This window comes from Hylobates moloch, unplaced genomic scaffold, assembly GCF_009828535.3.
Source record: "Hylobates moloch isolate HMO894 unplaced genomic scaffold, HMol_V3 SCAFFOLD_2, whole genome shotgun sequence".
Classification (NCBI taxonomy): Eukaryota; Metazoa; Chordata; class Mammalia; order Primates; family Hylobatidae; genus Hylobates; species Hylobates moloch.
In genome coordinates this window covers 26505861-26533303 of record NW_026652277.1, presented here as the reverse complement: position 1 = coordinate 26533303, position 27443 = coordinate 26505861, and the positions used below count along the sequence as shown (strand labels likewise).

The window sequence follows — 27443 nt, the reverse complement described above, 5'->3', positions numbered from 1 at the left end:
CAGAAATCACAATCTCTACTGCAATGGAAGCCTGAATTTCAATGATGAAAGATTAATGAGGGCTTACTTTGATAGGTTTAGTTCTTGGGTAGGAAACTCGGTTTGGTAAATCATTATCAAAGTACCCACTCTTCTACTTGATGAATCTGGCTTGTATTGTTAGAGGCATAGAAAGTTACCTCAATAATTAAAGGTAGAACATTAAAGACAATCATTCGGAATTTTAAAAAAATGCTATATACACAAACTAATAACATACAGCTAAACTATGTTATTAATAGAGTTAAAAAATGTTTTTAAAAGTCCTCCATTTCATCATGCCCCTCCCATAAGTACTCACTGTCAATAATGTCTACATTAAAACATTAAATCTGTTCACAAAATTGAATTTAAAAAACACCTCATCATTTTTATATTATCCACAGGCTTGAAAAACAGCTCAATTAAAAAACAACACAAAGAAAAAGATTTCAAAAAACAGTCTTCCTATTAACACTTTAGCTTTCTTTGTTGAATAACTTTGCCCACTCTCTGTGACAAGAAAACAGTTGTAGATGGGACTCTTCTTCAGGTTAAGATATATTATTTCCCCTCATTTCTTTCTGTTTACTCTAAAATTCTTAACAAGTGACAGAACCATTTGCTAGAGGACATTCAGAAATATATGTGAATTAATTACTCAGAAATGAGTGTAGAGGCATTTTTTTGTAATGATGATTAGAGGATTGCTAGTGGCAATGAGTGGTTGGGGGTCCGGGATGCTCAGCATTTGCCATGTGCTGGATATTCCTATCCCACAAAGAATTACTTCCCATCCCATATGACTTACAACTGTCTCTGAAGACTAATCACACTACTATTGATAGCAGCAGGAGGCAGAAAAATCCCTAGGCAGACAGGGCAAGTCCCCAGTGTAATCCAATCTTGAACCAAAGACAGTTTAACGTCTGAAAACCAAGATACAGGTCTCATATAAATTTACAGAGTGGATTGAGAACCTCTCCTGTATGGCACACTTTCCTCTGATTGATCCCTACCATTCACCTATTTTACATATACCTACCCTTCCCTAATTAGTTTTTTACACTGTTGTGGCCATCTTTGAATGGTGCCTTCTTTTTTTTTTTTTTAGCTTTCTTTGCATACTCACAAACCAATTAGCACATACACTCCCATTCTGAGCACATAAAAGCCCCAGGCTCAGCCACACTTTGGGTACCCACTTTTAGGTGGTGGGAAGACTACCCAACTTCAGGTAAGGGTGCTGTCTAACTCGGGCTTCCTTCTCTGCTGAGAGCTGTTTTGTCACTCAGTAAAACTCTGCCTCACTCACCCGCTAGCTGTCAGCACAACCTTATTCTTGGACAAGGGAAAAGAACTCAGGACCTGACAAATGGCGAGTGCAAACAAAGCTGTAACCCTGTAGCACACCACTCCTGCTTGCTGAAAAATGGGAGAAGGGACCTCTGGGCACCACACACCTCCATTTGTTGGGCTGTGGATGCGAGACTGAAAGAACTGTTAGCATGCTGTAACACCCCCTTTGGGGCTTTGGGGTCACATGCCCATCTCTGTTCAAGTGTCACAGCATTCCCCTCATCCAGACACCGGCTCCCAAGGTGGAAGCAGGTCATGGCATGCCTGGATCAGCTTTAGAGCAAGTGCAGAATCTGGGACACAGATCAAGCCAAGCACAGCCTGCCTGGCCAGGTGGGCAGGCCAGGGCCTGCCCAGGGCCCCGGGCAAGCCAGGGCTAAGTGAGACATGGGCAGGGGCACTGCCCGCCATGAAGATCTCTGGCTGGTAAAGTGACACTGAAAAAAATCCTGTGTCACTATACAAATCAATACTACTTTCTTAATAATACTACTATTGCAGAATTTTTTTACAAGAAGTTAAGCAATAATGCTCGAGTAATTTTATGTGTAGATCATAACAGGGAAACATAAATAAATATATTATGTCACAATTATTGAATTATTGAGTAATTCACTCACCCTGCATAGCAGCACACTTAACACCAATGTACTCTCCACTCAGATTTAACGAGCATTAACATTTTGCCACATTTACTCTAAAATTTTTTAAACCAAAATAAAATATGACCAATACAACAGAAGCCCCTTTTGTACTACTCCTGAATTTCAATCCTCTCTTTTTAAATTTGTTTTATACTTTCTGTAACCTTAATAAGAATTATTTCGTAGATAAAAAAATACAAATATAATATTCCATATTTAAGTCTTCTAATGGATCTAGAATTTATTTTTATGTGTGGTATGAAGTTAGGCTTTCATTTACACTGCCCTCCACATCCACATAGTTATTCAATCAGGACCATCAACACAATGCTTTCTTTTCTAATTGATTGTACAGTCATTTCTGTCATATACCACCAAATTCTATACAGGGATGGGTCTGTTTTGTGTTCTCTCTTGTATTTTACTAGCTTATATTAATATCACTAATGTTGTTTTGGTTAATAATTGCCTGACTTTTTTTTAATCTCCTTTGGCCAATATCTTTAAGTTTTTATATGTATCTCTTATAAGTACTATCAAGATAGATTTTCAAAAATATCTGAAAATCTCCTTTAATAAGCCATTTAATTAGCTTACATTCTTTCTATGTTCTTTCTGCTTTTATAAGATTAAATGTCTTTTCTTTGTTCTATCCTGCACCCCCTCCATTGGTTTAGAAGTTACATATTCTCTCTTTATTCTTTTCAGGATTACCATTAAATTAAATTTTTAACGTGCATTATTGAACTTCTGAATTTCTTGTGAGGAGAGACATTTACTGTCCTTTGTTCTAGACTATCTTTTCAAATATGTTTGTATAAAAAACAGCCTTGGAAAGCAGAAATGGAATCTCCTGCTAGACAAAAGACAGATTTACTAATAGCCTTAGAAGAAAAAGACAGGCTCTCTCCCTCAAACAAAGGGAAGGCATGCTTACTGTCCATTGAAAAAAAAATTCCAATTCCTTAAGCTCATGGTTTCTCTCTTGTAATGTAATCCACTACATATGCAGGTATCATCTGGGTCCTTGATGTTGTTTCCATAGGATTTGAGAGCAAGAGAAACCAACACAAATACGCTAATGCTTATGCTGCTTGCTCTACTGTTAGTGATAATGTCCTTGGTCTCTGGCCCAGGAATCTTGCATTTTCTGCCAGTATCCAGAAAACAGTAACAGGCTAACTTAAAAGCTTTCAAGGAGGGTACAATCAAATCTCAGATCTGAAAGGTTCCCTGACTTAATGTCTAAATAAAATGAACATTCCCTCTAAATAATGCTAAAACATTAGAACACATTTTAACTGATTCCCACCTACTTTTACCTTTCACGTTATTATTTAGAATTTTATTTTCACCTTATTATTAGCCCTTCCCAAAGTGGATTTATATATATTTAAGTCACTTTTTACACAGATTTATAAACTTGTAGTATTTGATGAGTGATAATATTTAAAGAGGGTGGAACAGTGCTTGGTACACAGTAAACATTTAATATGTATTCACATTAATTATGTTTTAACAATATTTTAACTCAACATTGTTTCTTACACCATACTCATTCAGAATTCAATTTTCTGATTAACTAAAATTATCTGTCCTTGTGTGTTTCCTTTCTTAACATAATCTCTGTTCCTGAATATGTCTAAGGATTTTTATCGGATTGTCTTTATAATTCTACACATTATTTTTTAAAGAGATGAAGTGTTGCTATGTTGTTTTGGTCTCAAACTCCTAGCCTCAAGTGATCCTCCTGCCTCAGCCTTTCAAGCACAAGCCACCGTACCTGGTTTCCACACATACTTGTCTACATAAATGTTTTCTGCTTCTGTTCAGTGCTGAGCACAATTTAATTAGGTGCCTTCATAAAAATTTTTTGAAAATAATTATCTTTTTTTAGTCTATATTTTAAATACTTAATATTCTTTTTTACTCAAAAATCTAACACCATTACCAACTTGGCAGTCAGCTCCTTGACAGCTTCTTCAACTCTAGCCATAAGATTGGATCTATATTGTATTATACCTCACATTTATAATATTATACTCCAACAGCCTTTTATATTTATTCTTTAAAAATCAGTTTTTATTGATTTTTAAAATTCCTTATATAAGTATTTTTCAAATTTAGGTTTATAAAATCAACTTATTAAATGTAGACTTTTCAAAAATAACACAATGCATCACATGTAGAAAGCAGAAAACATTGTTTTGTAAAACTTATTTTAGTTGTATACACACATACACATCACCACTCGAATTCTGTGTGCCCCAGATCTCAATATAAAATATATTTCTTCCCATGCATTGTGAGAATAAACAGTTTTTAATAAACTGCTTTATAGTATTCTATTAAACATGATCACATAATACAGTTTTAGAAAGTTTTTCACATTACAAGAAAAACACCTTCAATGAAAACAATTAAAAATTGCACTTAAGCCCCCTCAGTACCCATAACTCCTGTAACATGATATAATCATAATTAATATTCTAGAGTATAGCCTTTCAACTTTTCCTATGTATATACACATATACACTAAATTCTATTTTATGAAAATGAGATAATACCATAATATTATTTTATAAATTGCATTTCCTACTTTAATGATATGTAATGTGAACATTTTGGTTTTTTATCAATAATTTTTAATAAAGTATCTCCCTAAAAAATTCTAATTGCTTGAGGGCAGGTGCCTTCAATTTAACTTTTGAATGAGTAATACATTCACAGTGTTAAAAAAATTTTTTAATGTCAAATGTAACAAGAAAACAATTTCCTTTGCACCTACACTACCAAATGCATCCCCATCACCAAGCAGCTAACTTTTGTTATTAATTTATTTTCCTCTACACTGTCATTTATTATTTTTAATTGATAAGTAATAATTGTATATATTTATTGGATACAATGTGATGTTTTGATATATGTTTATTCAACAGCCTTTAAAAAGGGCTTGATTCCATGTGACAAACAACAAATAAAAAACAGGCTAAGTCATGCAACAGCTAACCTTTGATTTTCAACTCTGACTTTTAGCTTGATGTGGACTACAGAGAAAAGAAAAACCAAAATCTATCTAAGCTCCCAAAGTAGTATCAAGTAAAACACAGAAGTTACTTTCACTTAAGCATACACTTCCTATATCTTCAAAATCAGGCCTGAATATCATAAAATCCAAGTGAAAAGCCTTCACAGCACAGTTTAATACACTATCACTAATGAGTTTCTCAAAACTATTTGATACTCTCAACTATGCTAAGAAAAATGACTTATTTTCATTACTTAAGGTGGAAGTATGGAAAGTAGCTACAAACTTTCTAACATAAGGCTATAATTAGTAGCAGTAACTTGTTTAGATATGCACTATGACAACAAAAATCAAGAAAATACACTCTTTTGTGCTAATAATTTCTGCTTTATTTTCTTTTAACCACATGTTCCTTTAATGCATCAAGTACTTACATCTGGAATGAAGCCAATCTCATTGAGATGATTACTCAGCTCTGGATCATGAAATGCAATCATCTGAGAGAAGACAGTCAGATACTCTGAAATTACAAAGATTGAGACAATCATCATTTTTACACAGTACTCCAAGAACATTATATTCAAATATAGTTTTATTTATACATTGAATGAGATTTAATTTCTCCATGAGAATACTTTACATGATAATTTTGTTTTGTTACTATTTTAATTACTTACTGCTAATTATTAAACAAGCACACCAACAAACTGTCACAACCTATTGTCTGCCTTCAGAGTTATCAGTTCATTTCTTGAGTTACAAATTGTACACATGATAAATAACGTTTTCCTGTTAAACTCTACAAGCACATTTTCTCTGTTTAAATCTGCTTTGTATTTGTTGAATGTTCAGAAAGTGTAGCAGATCCTTAAATGAAGGAGAACATTTATAAGCAGTCACAAATGGAATAATTATGTCTCAAATTTGTTTATATATACAGATAAAATATATGCCTCTATATAGGCATCTGTCCCAGTTCTAATTTATTTCCATCTAAGACTTAGCAATTTGGCATATTTAGAAATAAGAATACCATGTTTAATCAGAAAGTAGGGATACAGTAGGCAATTAAAAATATATTTTGTTGATTCTAATTCTATTAGAATTCATACAGTTCAGCTGAAATATGAGGAATATGTTCATGTTTTTTCATTCTTCCAAAGTTACTATTCTTGCCAGTTTACTCACTATGCACTAATCTAAACAAGATAGTGCTAACAATCTACTCAAGGGCAAGTAACTATTATATTTTTACTAATTAAAAAACCAAGATTAATACATATTTCAATGAGCTCAACTTTTTTTTTTTTAAATATAGACTGGGTTTCGCTATGTTGTCTAGGCCGGTCTCAAACTCCTGGGCTCAGGCAATCCTCCTGTATTGGCCACCCAAAGTGCTGAGATTACAGGTGACAACCTCATTTTTTTGAAATTGAAATGACAGTAACATCATAAAACTTTTCCCTTCATAATCACAACTTTCTCCTACAGTAAAGTAATATCTATTTTTAAAACCAATTATTTGGTGAAAATAATCTTCAAAAAATAATGTCTGTCTTGTTATTTTTTAAGTTTTTAGCTTTTAACATTTGAAGAAATAGTACTAAATTATTGACAGTCCATCAGTACAAGTAGTCTTCCCTTACTTTTCTCAAATAATACTTTGCTTCCAATGATCACATGAATTTTATAGATAATATGGTTTGGCTGTGTCCCTATCCAAATCTCAACTTGAATTGTATCTCCCAGAATTCCCACGTTGTGGGAGGGACCGGGGTATGGTAATTGAATCATGGGGGCTGGTCTTCTCCGTGCTATTCTCATAATAGTGAATAAGTCTCACAAGATCTGATGGGTTCTTCAGGGGTTTCTGCTTTTGCTTCTTCCTCATTTTCTCCTGCTGCTGCCATGTAAGAAGTGCCTTTTGCCTCCCGCCATCGTTCTGGGGCTTCCCCAGCCATGTGGAAATGTAAGTCCAATTAAACCTCTCTTTTTTTTTTTTCCAGTATCGAATATGTCTTTATCAGCAGCATGAAAATGGATAAATACAATAGATATTTCCCTATAAGCAAACATCTTACATGTCACATATCCTACACAGAAGAGCTTCAGGGCAAAAAGAAAAAAAAGATGAGGTGCTGTATTCCATGACAAAGCTGAATTCCTCATTGAATGTGAACTTTTATCCATGCTGGATTTGAAAAAAAAAGATACTCAAGTACTACTTTTTCTTGACTTGATGTTAATTCTACTGCAACAGAATGCATTCTATCTGTCCATTGTCTCACCGTTTCCTCTCTGCACAAAAAAGATACAATTTACATCAGTTTCAAGAGTTACAGATCAAAGTGAAGACCCAAAATATATCTGAAGGGCCCAGGAAACTTCTGGGTTTAACTTTTCTTTAACTTTTTAATTTCTCCTTCCAATTAGTGATGGTGTGTTTATAGTTCCAATTTACTCAGAAGCCAAAGATATGTGACATCAACAATTATAAGCATTCAACTGTATATCAATGAAAGCATATAGTTATTAACTTCTAAAAAGCATGCTTCATTTTAAAACAGAAATTCACACCTCAGGCAATTTTCCACAGCTATGCTCCAGTTTATTAAATATCATTTTTATTTGAGCCTGATAAAAATAATTAGTATGTAAAATTACATGGCTAATTAAGGATCTGCTGAAGAAATCTAATCCATCATGAAAACACTGTCCTGCCACCACACCCAGCTAACTTTTGTATTTTTAGTAGAGACGGGGTTTCACCCTGTTGGCCAGGCTGGTCTCGAACTCCTCACCTCAGGTGATCTGCCCGGCTTGGCCTCCCAAAGTGCTGGGATTGCAGGCTTGAGCCACTGTGCCTGGCCAACACTGATGAATGGATTTATATGTTATAACTGCATATACATATATATACACACACACACACAGACATAAAATATGTAAATTTATTTTATGTATTATTAAAAGTTATATGTTATATATCAATTCATATATGCAAATATAATTTGTAAAACTAGCATAAGTTTTGGTTGCTCAGGACAGGCTTTCAAATGAGATAAGAATACGGCCTGTTATATTTACAAAGTTCTGTCTCTAAAGGGAGCACATGTGACAACTGATGAAATCTGCACTATGTAATATTCTCAGTTATTTCAAGAAAGCATTTAAAAGCCCCTTGGTGTAAATTTTAAAAATATCAAAATAAATATATGCCTTTTGATTTGTAAATCAAAATAAAAGAATTTAAGAGTAGTTACCAAAAAAAAAGAAAAACAGAATAAAACAAAGATTCAATGGAATCATAGAATCTTGACTCTTTTTAAGGAGATATTAAAATATTGTTAAAGCTCTGTAATTGACATGGACACAAAGAAGGGAATAACAGACTCCAGGACTGCTTGAGGGAGGAAGGTGAGAGGAGAGAGATGATTGAAAACCTACCTGTCTGGTGCTATGCTTACTACCTGGGTGATGAAATAATCTGTACACCAAACCCCCATGACATGCAATTTACATATGTAACAAATCTGTACACATACCCTGAATCTAAAAGTTAAAAAAAATCTGTAATTGTGATTTATACTATATAATGAAGATATGAATCTAGAGTCTTAACTTCAAAGATAGTGTTTTCTAACCTACACATGACCTATATAGAGGTAAACGGTATTTAAAAAAAAAATAAAAGTTCTTATTAAATTTCCCATTTAAGCTTCAAGTGAAGTTTATTATATTACAGTAAAAACTCTAATATAAATTTTCTTCATTTTATATTTGTAAAACCTTATACCTTTTAATTTTTGCAATGAAATATAAAATGAAAACAAATTGTCATCTTCCCTTCTAGTTGCTCTTATTAAAAATTTTTGTTCCTCTCCTTTAAAATGGCTTGTTATATACATTAACATGACAATCCCCAATAAATTTATTGTAAGAATTTTATATGACACTATCATATTTTTGTGCAACTGTTTATAAATAAGCCATCTGTTTTCCAAAAAATATATGCAGAGACAAAATTTCAGAAAGCCCTACATATAGGTATCCTTATTTTTCCCTTCTGAAAAGTTTTTCAGCTTTCACTCTTTTAGCTAGGATAAGAAGATAAAAGATGATGGGTGGGATTTAAAACAAATGTTTTCCTCAGCTCACATATCAGAAATGGTATTCTCAATTCTGTAACTATTTGTTGTTTTCCATCAGACTACTAGTCTATCCTGAAGATGATAAATATAGATAGGTTGGGAGTTACATATCTGTTGTCAACTAAGAACGTGCCCAAACCAAACCATTTGGTGATAATGTTGACTCACTGCACTCAAAAGAAGCGTTATTTTAATGCAAATGAACCTGAATTATTTCTCATTACAAAGTTTTCTGCTGTAAAATTTGGCCTATCTAGTAAAGGCACAAAAAACAAGCACCAACTTTTATAACTAAGTGGAAAGAAGGGGTTCAAAAGAAGAGAAAGAGAAAAGTAATCTTTAGAGCTACATTTGTGAACCACTTTCTTTCCTTCTCACATATCTTGTTCTAGTTAAAAAAAGAATCTACAAACGAGCCCACTTAATAGTTATCATAATAATATTTCTAGTAAAGGTAGGTAGGACATTTACTGTTTCAGGAAAAATCTCCTTGGTCACATGATACAAGGTATTTTTAAAAATCACAAGACTGTATACTACAATCTCCAAATATCTTATCATTAAAGTCATTATGCAAAGATGTGCACTAAGCTGCACATATATTAAAAGTAATGGAAAAAAACACAACTGCTTTTGCACCAACCAAATACGATGCCCTACCTTTCTAAATACATAACTTTTGAGGTGAAATTGCATATTCTCTCACTCTCATTGTTACTGTTTGGTGGGAAAGAAGAGTTTTATACCCCACCTTTGATGATTGGACTTTAGACTTTGTATGTCTGTCTTCTTTCTCCTTCCAAGAGTTACTGAATATATATGTGTAGTATGAACTTACCTCCTAGTTTGCCTGAGAGAGTCCCAGTTGGCACCTGTAGACCCAGCATCTGGTACAGTGCCCTTTTTAACTCTCCGAAACATCCCAATTTAGTTGTACAGTCAATCTAGCTATATGTGGTACTATATTAAATGTTGGGGACATCACAGTGAAGATACGATTCTTTCCCTCAAAAGATTTAGAAAGACGTACAGGTAAACAGAAAATTGGGGAAACTTTCTCCTAATTTCCCAGATTTATATGATATCTCCTCTTATCTTTACCTTTCTGACTTGCAGCAACCACATCTTCCAAGTGTGAATATGCCTTGGTTTTATAAAACACTACAAGAGTATGTTTAATGTGCCAAAGTTTCATTGGCCAAATATAGTCTACCTGGTTCCTCACTGGCCTGAAGCTGCCTTTCTCCTCAATAGCCTAAGATACACCTGTCCTGCAAGTTATAAACTTGTTTTCCAATATGGCTGAAATGCTAATCAATAGATTTCTTTCTAATTTCTCCATTTTTTCCATACAATTAATACTCTAAGATTCTGAACCTTAGAATAATTTTAATAATCTTAGATAATCTCAACAGCCAATCCTGAGTTGCATAATCAGTATGTTATTTTTAAATGTTCCCATGTATTGGTAGTTTGTCAACTCAACTCAATAACAATGTTTCTGGTGATCATTTGATAGTACAAACGATAATAAGAAATACTCATTTAAGTCAGAAAGTAATTAAATTTATTATATCTTAAATATATCTGCTGGTAACAAGTCAATAGAACTAAGTTAAAAAAACAGGGTATCTTGATTAAATTGATCATTTTTTTACTGATCTATAAGAGGTAAAGCATTTTAGAGTCTCATGAGTGTATATATAATATTTTAGAAAAAACTTTAAAATAGAAAATATTTTAAGTTCTATTAATGTATAGTAATAAAAACTTTTTTTTTTTTTCAAAGAACAATTCAAGTTGCTATTGAACATAGAAACTTTTAACTTCTGGAAAGGCAATTCAAAGATTCAGTAAATATGCATTTCTACAATTAGCTTTTAAATGGATTAATTTCTTATGACTTAGGATTTTTCCCAAAATTTGTGGAGAAGAAAGTGTACATGTGATATTTATGCCAACCAAAAATCAATTACTACTTTGAAGTGCAAAGCTTAAAACTCTACAAAATAAAGAGAAACACAGTAATAAAGAAGTAAACCAATAAAATGAGAGGTGAATATTTCTAATTCTAAGCCTAAAATAAACACCTTGAAGAAAAATAAACCACTGTTCTATCAAACTTTAGTAACCAATATACAGTGTACTGTTTCAGCTCCTTCTTTAACTTTCCATCTCTCTTTTCTACCCGACAGACCAGATTTGATTAGTGGATATTTTATCATCCCATTTTGCACTCTTTTACTTCAGTCCTCTTCTTTGTTCCCTGTCCTAAGAATGTCTTTACGTATTCTCACCAATGAAATTCTACTCAAACGTCAAATTCATCAAGTATCTTCCTTTTATGAAACCTTTCCAGAACGCTATCTCTTCTTTTTGCTACCACACACAAGAAAATTGAAACCCCCTAAACTTCTTGCTCTGTGCTAACATAATAGTATGTATACTTGTCTCCTAGGCTTATAGTCATTTTCACATTTGTTTATCGTATCATACTATGAAGTCCTTTGGGAAAGGAATAAATGTTATTTATTGAAAGAATCTCAATTCTGTAAGCAGTACTTGGCATGGCACAGTGTCAGCACAGTTATACACTGAAAGACTAAATTAATTGAAACTATGTTTTTTTCTTATGTAACATATGGTCAATATAAAATTTGGACAAATGATTTAAAACACCTTGTCTATTGATTCTTTTTTAGCATAATATTAAAGAACATTTATGGTGGCTTTAAAGAAGTTCAAAATTAAATACCAATTCAAGATTTCAAATGCAATTTTATAGAAATCATAACTGAGGAAATTATTAATACTTAGAGAAACAAGCAATCAATAATTGTTGAGAGGTCTTTTAATTATAATATTGGATGTTAAAATGTATTACTGACAAAACTGATCAAACTAAAGAACAGTCTTTTTGGTCTTTTTTTTTTTTTTTTTGAGACGGAGTCTTGCTCTGTCACCCAGGCTGGAGTGCAGTGGCACAATCTCGGCTCACTGCAAGCTCCACCTCCCAGGTTCAAGCGATTCTCCTGCCTCAGCCTCCCAAGTAACTGGAATTACAGGCGCCTGCCACCACGCCCAGCTATTTTTGTATTTTTAGTAGGGATGGGGTTTCACCGTGTTGGCCAGGCTGGCCTTAAACTCCTGACCTTGTGATCTGCCCTCCTCGGCCTCCCAAAGTGCTGGGATTACAGGCGTGAGCTACCGCGCCCAGCCTTTTTGGCCTTTCTGATAAGTCTCTCCAAATTCACGTTGTGTACACTATAGTCTCTAATTTAATAAATTAAACAAGACATTGTCTTGCATATCTGTATAGTATGCCTTTTAAAAGTGTGCTAAGGCTGGGTGCAGTGGCTCACTCCTGTTATTACAGCACTTTGGGAGGCAGAGGTGAGTGAATGGCTTGAGCTCATGAGTTTGAGATCAGCCTGGGCAACATGGCCAAACTCTGTCTCTACAAAAAAATACAAAAGATAGCCAGATGTGGTGGTGCATGACTGTAGTCTCAGCTACTCAGGAGGCTGAGGTGGAAGGGTGGCTTGGGCATAGGAGGTGGAGGTTGCAGTGAGCTGAGATTGTGTCATGGCACTCTAACCTGGGTGATAGAGCCAGACCTTGTAACAGAAAAGTGTGTTTAAAAAGCCTGCAATTAGAAAGGGTGGAAATTTGTCTTTTTCATATTGGAAATTCATTATTAATATACAATGTATGTATCTGAGATATGAAACAGTAGAAAAATAAAATTTGGGGAGGAAGATAATTTCTATGTTTTGTAACAGGCATCTAGAAATAGAAATAGAAATCAGTGTAACAGAAGATGTCTCATATGGTCTTTTAAGAGCTGGCCATCTAGCCAGGTATCATCCAGCCATCTAAGAAACAGTCTAATCAGCTCGTGTTATAAGTCCTGTTTTTATTGCTTATTTGAGGATTCCCCAATATTTTCGTCTTTCTAAAGTATAGAAATTTAGCCCAACACTGTATATTAATTGGGCTTTTATATTTGGAAAGTTCAGTAAACACTACAATTTCATGTTAGCTTTGAAACTAACAGCATTATATTGCTGACATATTTAGCTGATGAATATTAAATTTCTTTTTATGTGGTACAAATACTAACCTGATTATTTTTTACTTTTAATCTTCTCAGTTTGTCTTTGGTCACTATTTGACAGATTATTTAAATTGCATAGTTTCTGAAATCTTGTGATATTACCCAAGGTTTTATTAAATCCACTCATTTTTCTATTAACTGAAATCTGAAAGAGTACACTATCAATTTTATAATAAACATCACTGATAAGGGTAAGAAGGAAGCTATTAGTAAGAATGGGGCACATCCCTCTTAATAAGGTACAGGCCACAACCTAATGGAACATTACTTCATAAATTTTGAAGAAGGTATAACATGGTCCTTGAAGTCAATGGCCTTATTAAGGTAATCTATAAGCAAAAAACAACTTCCACTACAAAATGCACTCCTGCTTAATTAGAAAAAGTTAAAGCAAAAAGCTGTACCTTCTAAAAATCTTTCTCGAATTAATCTCAACTTTATACAAGTCCACACTACAGAAAATGTGCAAAGAATTGGGCACATCTACGTCAAACCAAACCATTTCAAAATACAAAAGCCAACAATGGATTTTGCGTTTCAAAATTAACAGAGATAATGGATCATTATTTCCATTTCTAACTCCTATCTACACTGTAGACACAGATATATAGGAATGAACACATGATTCAATTTGCTTGTAAACACAAAATTTTTAAAAAGTTTTAATTATTTTTCTCTATACCTCAAGGTACATGATGCTGAAAAAACAAATGTTTTTATGTGCTAAGCTATTTATCCATATTCTGTTCCTCCTACTTTTAGCTTTACTTTTTTGAGTTTACATTTTCCATTCTGCTTCCTTTCTAATTATTTTCCCATTATATCAACCTCTGATACTCTAATTTTATATTCATTTCTAACCAAGTAAAATTATTACTAATTGAGATCCCACTTACTCAGAATTTTTGATAAATCAGATACATCTAGTATTCCTACTTCATTTATAAAAACTGGGGAATTACATAAAACCATAATGATATATATAATAATCAGATTCAAGTTGTTTAAAATAATGTACGAAGAATTATATATAGTTAAAAACAAGATCAAAAGGATATCTGATAAGCGTTACAAAAACAGTAAATGGGAGAGTGAGCAGCTTTGTAGTCTGCTCTAAAAGAACAGAAAAACTATAAGAAAATTCCCTGGCCTTAAAATACACAGAATCTTGTTGAAAGGATATAAAACAGTATATAATGCCACAATAATAACACTAGCAAAAACTAGTACAGTAACAGTAATGTTAAGAAATAAATAATAGCACTTACTGAATATTTCTATGTACCAGAAATTTACATATGTTTAACCTCTACAATAATTTTTTTTTGTAGATATGAGAAAAATGTTACCTATAGAACTTAAATTATTTGTCAAGATTATAAAATAAGTAGTGAAACTTAAATTTTAAACACTTATCTGTTTTAAAATTGTGAGTTTTCTCGTTTTATTTTGTTTTCAATTTTTGTGGGTATATAGTACGTGCATATATTTACGGGGTAAATGAGATACATTGATATAGACATACAATGCATAATAAACTCATTCAGGGAAAATGAGGTATCCAATACCTCAAGTATTTTTGTGTTAAAAACAATCCAATTATATACTCTTACTTATTTAAAAATGTACAATTAAATTATTATTAACTATAGGCACCCTGTTGTGCTAGCAAATACTAGGTCTTATTTATTCTTTTGGTTTTTTTTTTTTTTACCATGCACAATGTGTATCCTCCAACTCCTACCCTCCACTACCGTCCCCAGCCTGTGGTAACCAACATTCTACTCTCTATCTCCATGAGTTCAAATGTTTTGATTTTCAGATCCCACCAATGAGTGAGAACATGTGAAGCCTGTCTTTTTGTACCTGGCTTATTTCATTTAACATAATAACCTCCAGTTGGATCCATGTTGTTGAAAATAACGGGATCTCATTTTTTCTTATGGCTGAATAGAACTCCATTGTGTATTAAGTGCCACATTTTCTTTACCCACTTGCCTGTTGATGGACACTTAGGTTGCTTCCAAATCTTGGCTATCGTGAATGGTGCTGCAATAAACATGGGAGTGCAGGTATCTCTTTGATACTCATTTCCTTTCTTTTGGGTATATACCTAGCAGTAGGATGGCTGGATCATATGGTAGGTTTACTTTCAGTTTATTGAAGAACCTCTAAACTGTTCTCCATAGTGGTTATACTAACTTACATTACCACCAACAGTGCATGAGGGTTCCTTCTTCTCTACATCCTCACCAGCATTTGTTATTGCCTCTAGTTAAAGCCATTTTAACTAGAGTGACACGGTATCTCACTGTAGTTTTGACTTGAATTTCTCTGATCATCAATGATGTTGAGCACCTTTTCAGAAGCCTGTTTGCCATGTGTATGTCTTCTTTTGAGAAATGTGTAATCAAATCTTTTGCCCTTTTTAAAATCAGATTATTAGACTTTTTTTCTATAGAGTTATTTGAGCCTCCTATATATTCTGGCTGTTAATCCCTTATCAGGTGGGTAGTTTTCAAATATTTTCTCCCATTCTGTGAGTTGTCTCCTAACTTTGTTGATTGTCTCCTTTGCTGTTCAGAAGGTTTTTAACTTGATGTGATCTCATTTGTCCATTTTTGCTGTTTGCCTCTGCTTATGGGGTATTACTCAAGATCTTTGCCTGGACCAACGTCCTGGAGAGTTTCCCCAATGTTTTCTTATAGTAGTTTCATAACTTGAGGTCTTAGATTTAAGATTTTAATCCATTTTGATTTGATTTTTGTGTATGTTGACAGATAGAAGTTTAGTTTCATTCTTCTGCATATGAAGATCTAATTTTCTCAGAACTATTTGTTGAAGAGACTTCAAGAACAGTGAATGTTCTTGACACCTCTGTCGAAAATGTGTTCATTGTAAGTTTATAGATTTGCTTCTGGGTTCTCTATTCTGTTCTACTGGTCTATGTGTCTATTTTTATGCCAGTACCATTTTGTTTCAGTTACTATAGCTCTGTAGTATAATTTGAAGTCAGATAATGTGATTCCTCCAGTTTTGTTCTTTTTGCTCAGGACAGCTTTGGCTATTCTGGGTCTTTTGTGGGTCCACATAAATTTTAGGATTATTTTTTTCTATCTAAATCTGCATATTTTTAACTTCTATTATATTACTTCCAAAAAAAGAGTTCAGGAAATTATAGTAGAAGTTTGAATGTGGCTAAAGTTGTCCTGAATGAATTCACAAACAGGTTACGCTATGACATGAACACTTAAGGAGGAGGTATATTTTAGGGAAGTTGAAGAAAGAGGGAGTATATTTTGGGTACGCATGCATGGGAAATGAGATAAATGAAAAGTATTTTTAATACTCTGCTTACACAATTAAACATTTAAAGTTTTTACTAATTTACAATGGACTTGCTCCATGGTGAAGCTTTTTGTGAGCAATTTTGATTGTGAGAGACACAAATGGCAGTCTCTTATTTTCTCAAACTCGCATGCCTGCATTTGAACTGAAATGAGATCAGATATCAAATATCCATTAGAAAAATACCATAATTCTTTATGGATTTGGAGGAAAGACTGAACTTTCTAATTTCTCTTTATGGATTTTATTGGATGGACTATCATCGTATTTTGGGGGTCAAAATCTTAAATTTAATCAAATATTACATCAGCACACCAGTACATCAGTAGTTTCCCTGTAGAAAGACATGGAAAGACATTTGCTTACCTTGTATTACATGTGAGTTGTCTTTTAAGAAGAAGTTATACAGGTATTTGGGAATAAAAGCAGACATACATGCGTAAGCCAAGGCTAAAAGAGAATAAGGCAAAGGCATGTAAAAAATTAGTTAACAGGGTAGATGACCAGCAGTAACGCATTCACTTAGCACACACTCCTTGATAGTACTATTAAATAACAGTTATGATAGCAAGTGCTAGAAAAACAAAATTAAGAGATAAAAGCCTCTATCTTTAAAATAGAAAATATTTTTATTTTAGACAACAAAAAATAATAATTCTATAACTTCAATTTCAAACTAGTGTGGCAATCATTATCACACAATAATCAAAACTTTTATTACCTAAACGTTGTTTCTTAAAATTTCTAAGCATGATCATTATTAGTAAGTTATACAGACCTCACGATCCTTAAGTGCTGCTGATGCAAACAAGAGTCTATGAACTTTGGATTTAGGAATAGTGTTATAATTCACATTTTCAAACACAGACCCCTGACTATGCTTGGGTCAGTATGAGTGATAATTGGCTATGCCTAACTAAACACAGTAAAAAACTCTAGTCTAGATTAATGAGTGAGAATATCAGAGAACAGAGTATTTTAAAAATAATTCAAAGAGTAAAGTTTCATTTCTCTGAGATTATGCTATTTCTACTTAATTCCAGAAATCGATGCAAATTCAGTCATGAAATAGAATCTGAAAATAGGGAGATCGTCAGATAAGGCATCTAGACATTCAAGTAACACACTCTATATGTGATTTCAGGGATTGGAGTTATTCGAATTTAGTATTTATTGAAAAGCCTACAATAATAAAGTTATTGCAGAAGCGCAGGAAAAAAAAACCTGCCGTTGAAAAAGGGCTGTCAAAAAATATTACAACATTAGTATATAAGTATTAGAATACAAGATAGACACAAGATAAATTTTTATAAATACAAAGTGCTTTATGGGCTGAAGAAGGAGAATGAGAAAAGTCTTCATTAAGGAAGAGGTATCCAAAATGATTATAGGCTTTGGAGATGCAAGCTTATGGAAAAGTGCCACCATAATTGATTTCTTTACAAATTCTTTAGAAAGTATATTAGACAAAAATTAATCTCTAAAGAATTTAGAATAATCAAATTCCACTAAATTTCTAGTAATAGCTTTAGCATAACTGAAACTCTCCAGTAATAAGTTAATCCTTCACATCTCTAAAATGAGTCTATAATAGATTATTTCACAGAAATCTACCAGGGAGAGAATAAGAACCTTAAAACAAAACCAAAAACCTTTCATGTCTGAATCAAATATTTTAGAATATTATGCACAATGATTATTTAAATATTAAAGAGGCTTACCTTCATTATTGAAGTTTAGATATAGGAATGGAGCACAGAGTGAGTCAAGACCTAACATAGAGAGAGGTTGGGAGAAAGAAGTCAAATAAATATAATCTAGTAGAATTGAAGATGTATACCTTATTCAGTTCTTTGCATTACCTCCAAGTAGATTAAACATTAGAAGCATTATCCATCCAGAAATATGTTACTTCATGAGTTACTGTGGGGAGTAAGTGACAGTGTAGCACACAGTATGTGTCCAACATGAATCAGTTATTATTATCTATATTATTATGAGTTGAAAAGAGAAATACAATAATAGAAAAATGTAAGAATATTACAATGCTTTGGATATTGTCCCATCTCTGACTCTAAATGTACAATCTTGGCAATTACTTAACATCTTCTGGCATACTTTCTCATCTAGGACATGGAGTTTTGCCTATGTTCTTTTTCTTTGGGATTATGAAAAAAATTCTTTAAAAATTGTGAAGTGAATTCCAAATATATGACATTTCTTGTATTGACGATAATGATATGCATGTATTGTCATGTTGAAAGAATGTACATAAATCTACCTACAACTGTTAGGAGGATATAGAATAGCTCTGAAATACACAGAGCTAAGAAAAATAATAGCTTTATTTAAACTATGGCCAGTAAGAAATAGAGAACTGAAAATATAAAAATAGCCGCTTATAACAACACATTCAAAAATAGTGTTGGAATGGGTTTCTCATTCTTTATCAAACACAAAAATAATAATGGCAAAGCTAAAAATAAAAGACATGAACCATTAAAGATACAAGGGAAAAAAAAGACAATAAATAAAATGAGGACTTTAGGATGATAGCCTATTTTTAAGTGCTAATAGCCATGGTAAGTATAAATTAGAAATCATTAACTATAAGAATCTCAACTAGCCCCAATTGATTTAACAATTTGCATAGGCGTTTAAAAATGTATCCACAAAGATCACAACAGCTCCAAATATTCTTTCTGCTTTGCTAATCAACTTGCATATTAATATTATGTTTTTAAATGATATCTACTAGGATTTAGACAAAGATTCTTAAAAATGTTTGGATGTAAACCTCTCAAAAAATTAATCAGAGCTCCGGGTGTGGTGGCTCACGCTTGTAATCCCAGCACTTTGGGAGGCCGAGGTGGGCGGATCACGAGGTCAGGAGATCGAGACTGTGGTGAAACCCCGTCTCTACTAAAAATACAAAAAATTAGCCGGGCGTGGTGGCGGGCGCCTGTAGTCCCAGCTACTCGGAGAGGCTGAGGCAGGAGAATGGCGTGAACCCGGGAGACGGAGCTTGCAGTGAGCCGAGATCGCGCCACTGCACTCCAGCCTGGGTGACAGAGCGAGACTCCGTCTCAAAAAAAAAAAAAAAAAAATTAATCAGAGCGTCAGTATTGACTTTTCCCAAAGACAAGGATGTTTAGATATTTTAATTTTTTTACATGTCAGTTATGCAACAATTTTCTAATACTCCAGAGGAGTTCTAATGACTACAAAAGTTACCTTGCCAATACACAAGATCAGGATGAGACACTACCCAGGCTTTTAATACACGCCTAAATTTTGCATGACCTTCTGGTGATGATAACAGTTCATCGTACTGATGACAGCGAGGAATATCCACTTCAATCTGTTAAAATAGCAAAATAATAAGGTGAAACAGTCATTGTGTAATCTGCAATAAACCCTTAATTCTCATTCACTAAATAAGGAAAAGGAGAAGCTATAATATGAATTTCAAAACAGACCAACTTCTTAAGTGCCTAATTTTTTGAATTTTTTAATTGATCTTATGGAAACACTAAAGAAGCCGTATGCATACCTAAACAGGAGAATCAGACCATTTCTTTTTTTGTTTTTTATTATACTTTTAAGTTTTAGGGTACATGTGCACAATGTGCAGGTTTGTTACATATGTATCCATGTGCCATGCTTTTGAAAGGTATGTGTTAATATACTTTTCAAAAATATTTTCCTTCATAATCTGGTCCAAATGAAGGGCAAATTTTTCAGATGAAGAACTACAGTATTTTTTAAAAATAGATTCAATGCCATCCCCATCAAGCTACCAATGACTTTCTTCACAGAACTGGAAAAGACTACTTTAAAGTTCATATGGAACCAAAAAGGAGCCCGCATCACCAAGTCAATCCTAAGCCAAAAGAACAAAGCTGGAGGCATCACGCTACCTGACTTCAAACTATACTACAAGGCTACAGTAACCAAAACAGCATGGTACTGGTACCAAAACAGAGATATAGATCAATGGAACAGAACAGAGCCCTCAGAAATAATGCTGCATATCTACAACTCTCTGATCTTCGACAAACCTGACAAAAACAAGCAATGAGGAAAGGATTCCCTATTTAATAAATGGTGCTGGGAAAACTGGCTAGCCACATGTAGAAAGCTGAAACTGGATCCCTTCCTTACACCTTATACAAAAATTAATTCAAGATGGATTAAAGACTTACATGTTAGACCTAAAACCCTAAAAACTCTAGAAGAAAACCTAGGCATTACCATTCAGGACATAGGCGTGGGCAAGGACTTCATGTCTAAAACACCAAAAGCAATGCCAACAAAAGCCAAAATTGATGAATGGGATCTAATTAAACTAAAGAGCTTCTGCACAGCAAAAGAAACTACCATCAGAGTGAACTGACAACCTACAAAATGAGAGAAAATTTTCGCAACCTACTTATCTGACAAAGGGCTAATATCCAGAATCTACAATGAACTCAAACAAATTTACAAGAAAAAAACAAACAACCCCATCAAAAAGTGGGCGAAGGACATGAACAGACACTTCTCAAAAGAAGACATTTATGCAGCCAAAAAACACATGAAAAAATGCTCATCATCACTGGCCATCAGAGAAATGCAAATCAAAATCACAATGAGATACCATCTCACACCAGTTAGAATGGCGATCATTCAAAAGTCAGGAAACAACAGGTGCTGGAGAGGATGTGGAGAAATAGGAACACTTTTACACTGTTGGTGGGACTGTAAACTAGTTCAACCATTGTGGAAGTCAGTGTGGAGATTCCTCAGGGATCTAGAACTAGAAATACCATTTGACCCAGCCATCCCATTACTGGGTATATACCCAAAGGATTATAAATCATGCTGCTATAAAGACACATGCACCCATATGTTTATTGTGGCACTATTCACAATAGCAAAGACTTGGAACCAACCCAAATGTCCAACAACAATAGACTGGATTAAGAAAATGTGGCACATATACACCATGGAATACTATGCAGCCATAAAAAATGATGAGTTCATGTCCTTTGTAGGGACATGGATGAAACTGGAAAACATCATTCTCAGTAAACTATCGCAAGGACAAAAAACCAAACACCGCATGTTCTCACTCATAGGTGGGAATTGAACAATGAGAACTCATGGACACAGGAAGGAGAACATCACACTCCGTGGACTGTTGTGGGGTGGGGGGAGGGGGGAGGGACAGCATTAGGAGATATACCTAATGCTAAATGACGAGTTAATGGGTGCAGCACACCAACATGGCACATGGATACATATGTAACAAACCTGCACATTGTGCACATGTACTCTAAACCTTAAAGTATAATAATAATAAAATAAAAAATAAAAAAATAAAAATAAATAAAAAATAAAAAATAAAAATAAATAAAAATAAAAAAATAAAAAGGTAACTTGACCTAAAGTCCTTTAAGGTATTGTTCTTACTCATTTATAAGCATAAGAGTTATGGTTTCTCTAACAATATGCAGCAGTGTCTCTGTATTCATGAGAGAAAGAGGCTTTCTTCATGCTCTTTCCTAAAATTTAAATATTTGGCAGAATTATCTTAGGTTGCTTAAGAAAACCTAAATCATACTTGTCTATCTGTAGGAATTGGAGTGTCTTTATCAATTGCATCGTACTTGGCATGAATAGCTCCCTGCAAAAAATAAAAGAATATATATTAATTTATCATATCCTTAATACAAATAGTAATATAGAGAAATCTATTTTTTACAAATATCTATCTTTAGAAACCTACCCAACTACAGATAAGCACATTCAAACCCTGGGTAGAACTCATTTTAAGAGAAATTCTCTGCGTCTTTGACAATCTGTGATGAAGTTCTCTGATAAGTGACAACTTGCCATTTTGTTGAGGCAAACTCTTGAATTATACATACCAGAACATAAATGTCAGGGATTAATTACTTAGCTAGTAAGTATGTTTGGCCAACCTCCCAGACCCTACGACATAACACAACCTTGTTATGTTACGTCTATAATTACATGACAGAATCATTAGGGCCTAAAGAGGTCATTTACATTTTTCAGTTAGACTCTTAAAAATTAGAAATAACTGAATAAACGACTACAAATTTTGGTCATGTTCTATAAGACCAAGTATGAAAAAAATATTATTATTCTGGCTTATTATCATGGTAGAGAAAGAGCCAGGAAGTAGGGTTCAAACTCCAATATCTCCTATATCAACTTCTTTGAGACATTCATTTAATGAGAGTTGGACAACCTGATACCTGAAGTCCTCTTGGACTTTAGCATTATATTGTTCTACAAGTCTAATGATTAATGTATGATATTGAACAATTGGCATTCTTGTAAAGTAACCAACCAAACTCAAAGGCGTTTGTAGACTCTTATCAAGGGCATCAGGAATAAAGTAAGGAAATTCTTCAAACAAGGAATTGAAAAGGATTAAAAATAGTTGAGGATTTAAAAAAACTTTTTTAGAGTCAGGGTCTAGTTCTATCACCCAGGCTAGAGTGCAGTAGCACAACCAAGGTTCGTCGCAGCCTCAAACTCCTGGGCTCAAGTAATCCTCCTGCCTCAGCTTTCCAAGAAGCTGGGACCACAGGCATGTGCCACCATTCCTGACTGGAATTCTTTAAAAAGGAAGGATAATTATCTATAAGAGAATATAAGAAGACAAGATGACAAAGAAATTGACAAGAAATGAAAAAAATCTGGCAAGAACTTGGCCCATTATTATGATTGATGTCATCAGAGTTCTCTGTTAGTATTGTAGGCCACCATAATTTGTGACACCTCTCCTTTCCTCACAGCCACAGAGAAAGTGCTATTTCTCTTGGTAGCATAGTCCAGGTGGAACAGGTGTGCCAAAAGCCACTAAATTATGTTAGTGATTTTGACAAGTCAGATTAGATGGAAAGATTTCTCCAAATTTAGACAGAACCATTTATAAACAGATAATCATATTCTATAATAAGCATACTTTATAAGCAGGACTACCCACTTATAACTGACACATATTCTTAAAATATTCTCTGGTAATAATCAAAACATTTTCTGTGACCACTATTAAATGAAATATTAAATAGCATAATCTAATAAACCCTCAATTATATTTTTCTATTGTTTTCCTATATTCTTTCCACTTAAAATTGCCAAATATTCTAATGCTTATATTTTACTATATAATTTTCTAATAAATAGAAAAATATATATTTGGAAAGCACTCTCCCTCTCCATCCTTTCTTTGCATAATTAATTAGCTTCTAACCTTCTCTTTTTTCCTTACCTCAACTCCCAGAAGAGCAGCCCAGGTTAAACCTCTCATAAGAGGAGGAATGTCAATTCTTGCTTCTTTCCAGATTTGGTTTTTTTTATATGGATAAGCCTATGATATCAAAAAAGAAATGAAAACATCTCAAATTACCTAGTGCCATCTTTTAGTCTAGACAGTTCTGAATATACTCGTGATAAAACTTAAGCGACTTGCAATAAATTTCAAAGTATGTGCAATTATTGTGTCTGGTATTATTAACACATATAAATAAGCAGTGGAATGAATCCCTAACACCTTGAAAAACTTGTATTATATAATTAAGAAGAGCAGCTGATTCTACCTGTTTTTTAATCCTTCCTCTCTATTTGATGCTCTGGGGGGATTTTAAATGAGTCAGATGGAGGATAATAGTACCAGCCTCACACAGGTTAAATAAGATAATGCAGGTAGAGCACTCTGTTAAAAACGTGGTGATAGAGAAGTGTTCAATAACTATAAGCTACTATTATGAGTACTTCTGCACTTTGCATATAAATTTGTACTTTTATAAATTTGTGTCTTATGAGAAATTTCTAGAAGAGTATTAATAGGACAAAGGACACAGATGTTGTTAAGGTTCTTGATATATGCATTCAAATTGTTTTACAAAATGTTTCAGTACATTCACATTTATTCCAACAGAATGAGAGTTCCAATATCATTGCATCTGTGCTCACTTTGCTAACGTGGTATGGAAAATCACTCCTATTTTAATTTGTATTTTTTTCATTCCTAGTGAAGATGAACAATTTGAATAGATTTACTAGTTGTATTTATATTATGTACTCTATCCATTTCTCTGTTTCAATATTGATGTTTTTCCTGTTGACTTTTAAGTCTTCTTTTAAAAAATAAAGACATTATTCCTTTTTCAATATGATTTTGCATATATTACCATACCTTGTTTTTACTTTTTAATTTTACTCACTAAGAACATGTATAATTTTTAAAATTAAAGAAAGCTAACTGAACAAGATAGGTCATAAAAATTAATCTTATTACTCAAGATTCCCTAAGAATTATCGAAAAAATTTTAAAAAAATTCCATATGGGCTATTGTTAACACTTTATACTTTAGAATCCATACCTTTAGCAGCCTGTCAAAGAGAATAATTCTATTTAGTTGGTACTCTGTGTCCTTCTCTCTGATGATTAAAGGGAGAGTGGCAGCTGCAGACAACTCATTATTGCTGTTTGAATGAGGTAAATTAGACTGGCTGTAAAAGAGAACAAAAGCAATAATAAAAAAAAATGGACAAAACGTACAAAATTTTCTTTTTTTTTCCTAACTCTACCGACAGTGATTTCAGAAAAAGCCCCAAATTTTAATAAACCAAAACATCAGGTTATTATTTTCTATTTAGGAAACATATTTCAAAGAAAATGTATAAAATTCTTATAAATCTAATATAAATAGAAAAATAAATCTAAAATGAGACTACATATACTCACTCATCTTCAAGTAACGGGTAAAATGCTTCTCCACCAACATCTTTCAATCTCTGTGTATTTAAAGACAAAATATTTATGTATAAACATATTGGGCAGAAACCCTGATCTGTGTTTAAAAAGATAAGTAATATAACAACTATAAATTTATAAAGGGACCTAGAAAAGTATAAAATAGAATCTAAAAATCAGTTCTTACCATAAACATGCAAGCATACAATGCCTCTACTGATTAAGGTTTAGCTGTGAAAAACAACGTTTTTTTTTTTCTTGTCTATAGGTATCACTTATAAATGTTAGACACTTATCATGATATATTTTCCAAACAACTCACAATTACTAGCACTAGTATAAAACTTAATGAATGGGAAAAAAATTTTAAGTTATATGAAGAAAGATGATTAAAAAGAGGGACTATACAGCCATGTATATACTAAAAGAACAACTTAGATTTATTTTTGCTTTGGCATAATACAAGCTAAGTCAAAAAGAAAGGTGCTAGAAAAAGGATTCCAAAACATTTCTCACATCATACTTTGAACATGTATGATTCAAATAGCTAATGAATCAATGGACAGAGTTCACTTAATGACAAAATCATTTTAATAAATGTTGTTCCAAATAACAACCCTGATAGGATTACAGGTATTATTCAAAATCATAAGCAGGAAGGCGTAGTAAACTAAAATGTTAACCACATCCTAAGCAAGGTGATTAAAGTTAATGCCATCTTGCCTGCTGCTCTGCTGTTCAACTTCCAACTTGAAGGCAGAATGTCTGCTCCTATGGGGATTGACATAGAAGTTCAAGCTGTGTGTGCAGCAAGCACTGATATTCTGTTGATTAGTCTTTGTGCACCCATGTGAGTTATTCCCAGAATTTTTAAAGCTTAAGAAAAATCTTTTACTCAAACTAAGAATTCAGCAAACACTGAATTTATGCCTGGTTCTCCTCTAAAAATCAATGTGCTATGTACTTATCCTCTTTTTAAAAACCTTTAGGTATATCTTTCATATATTAAAATTTTAAGTAAAGAAATAAAATTTTCCCAAGTTTTACTGCATTATTAATACACATAAATCTTTTCAAAGATTAGTTTTCAGTATACTGTATGTCATAGATTTTATCTAATAAGTATCTTGTCTGTCTTTTCTAAATAAAAATTTAGCACATTAGGATTTTTAAAAGGTGAATGAAAACACTAAAGATAAAAATTATTATATGGTTTCCATATCATTTTAAGATTCAGCAAATTAATATTTCTTAATAACTACAGAAGAGTATTTCAAATTTCACAAGTAGAACTATAAAGGAATTGAGACATTTAGATTTGAAGTCTACATTCATTTAACTTGAATTATATTTAAATTAAAGAAACAAATTAAGAGCAAAACGAAATCAGCTGAACTAATATATTTTGGATGTAATTTATTGTTTGCTGCAGGTATTGTTACTTAGTTACTTTCCACATCCTTTCTTTCAAAGAGATTATAAATTCAGAGTATTGAGTAGGAATAATTATATATTTTAATTTTCTGTTGCTGGCATTATGGCAGACAAGAGATTCTAATACTCTCCTACTACATAACATGTAAAATATTAAATGGTTAGATAAGCTTTAAAACATAAGGAAAATGCAGTGTAACAGATATAAAACCAGGCCTAGAGAGAAAGGAGTTAATAACTGTGGTCTGGAGATTTAGACCATAATGAGATAAAGGTTTGGGAACCTACATAACAGACCTTCAGAATGGAGAAGACCCTTCTAAAGCCATGTAAAGAAAAAACTAGGGGAATTGCTAGCTTAGACAGAAAACAAGGATAGGTACCTATTTTAGCTTTGGTTATGAATGGTTAAAAATAAAAAGGCTAGGACTTCCACTTTCTTATACAAAATATAAACAGCTTAGAAGGCATCATTCTTCCTCTAACAAGAAAAATGCTGAACAAACTGAAAATCAAGAACTCGTCTCACATCTATCAGAATCAGAGCATTGTGATGTCCTAAAAACTG

The 27443-nt window shown here is 33.1% G+C and overlaps 1 protein-coding gene across 2 annotated transcripts in view; it reads right to left on the bottom strand.

Annotated features, from left to right (window-relative positions):
* TBCK (TBC1 domain containing kinase) overlaps positions 1-27443 on the bottom strand; it is a 271930-nt gene that overhangs the window by 171336 nt on the left and 73151 nt on the right. For both annotated transcript variants that reach the window (XM_032172492.2, XM_058432416.1), the window contains exons 13-20: positions 25433-25482; positions 25068-25197; positions 23954-24052; positions 22271-22333; positions 19900-20026; positions 18387-18437; positions 17032-17115; positions 5484-5569 (exon numbers count right to left, since the gene is read on the bottom strand). In XM_032172492.2, the coding sequence (XP_032028383.1) occupies positions 5484-5569; positions 17032-17115; positions 18387-18437; positions 19900-20026; positions 22271-22333; positions 23954-24052; positions 25068-25197; positions 25433-25482 (690 nt within the window). The remainder of the gene's footprint in view (positions 1-5483; positions 5570-17031; positions 17116-18386; positions 18438-19899; positions 20027-22270; positions 22334-23953; positions 24053-25067; positions 25198-25432; positions 25483-27443) is intronic.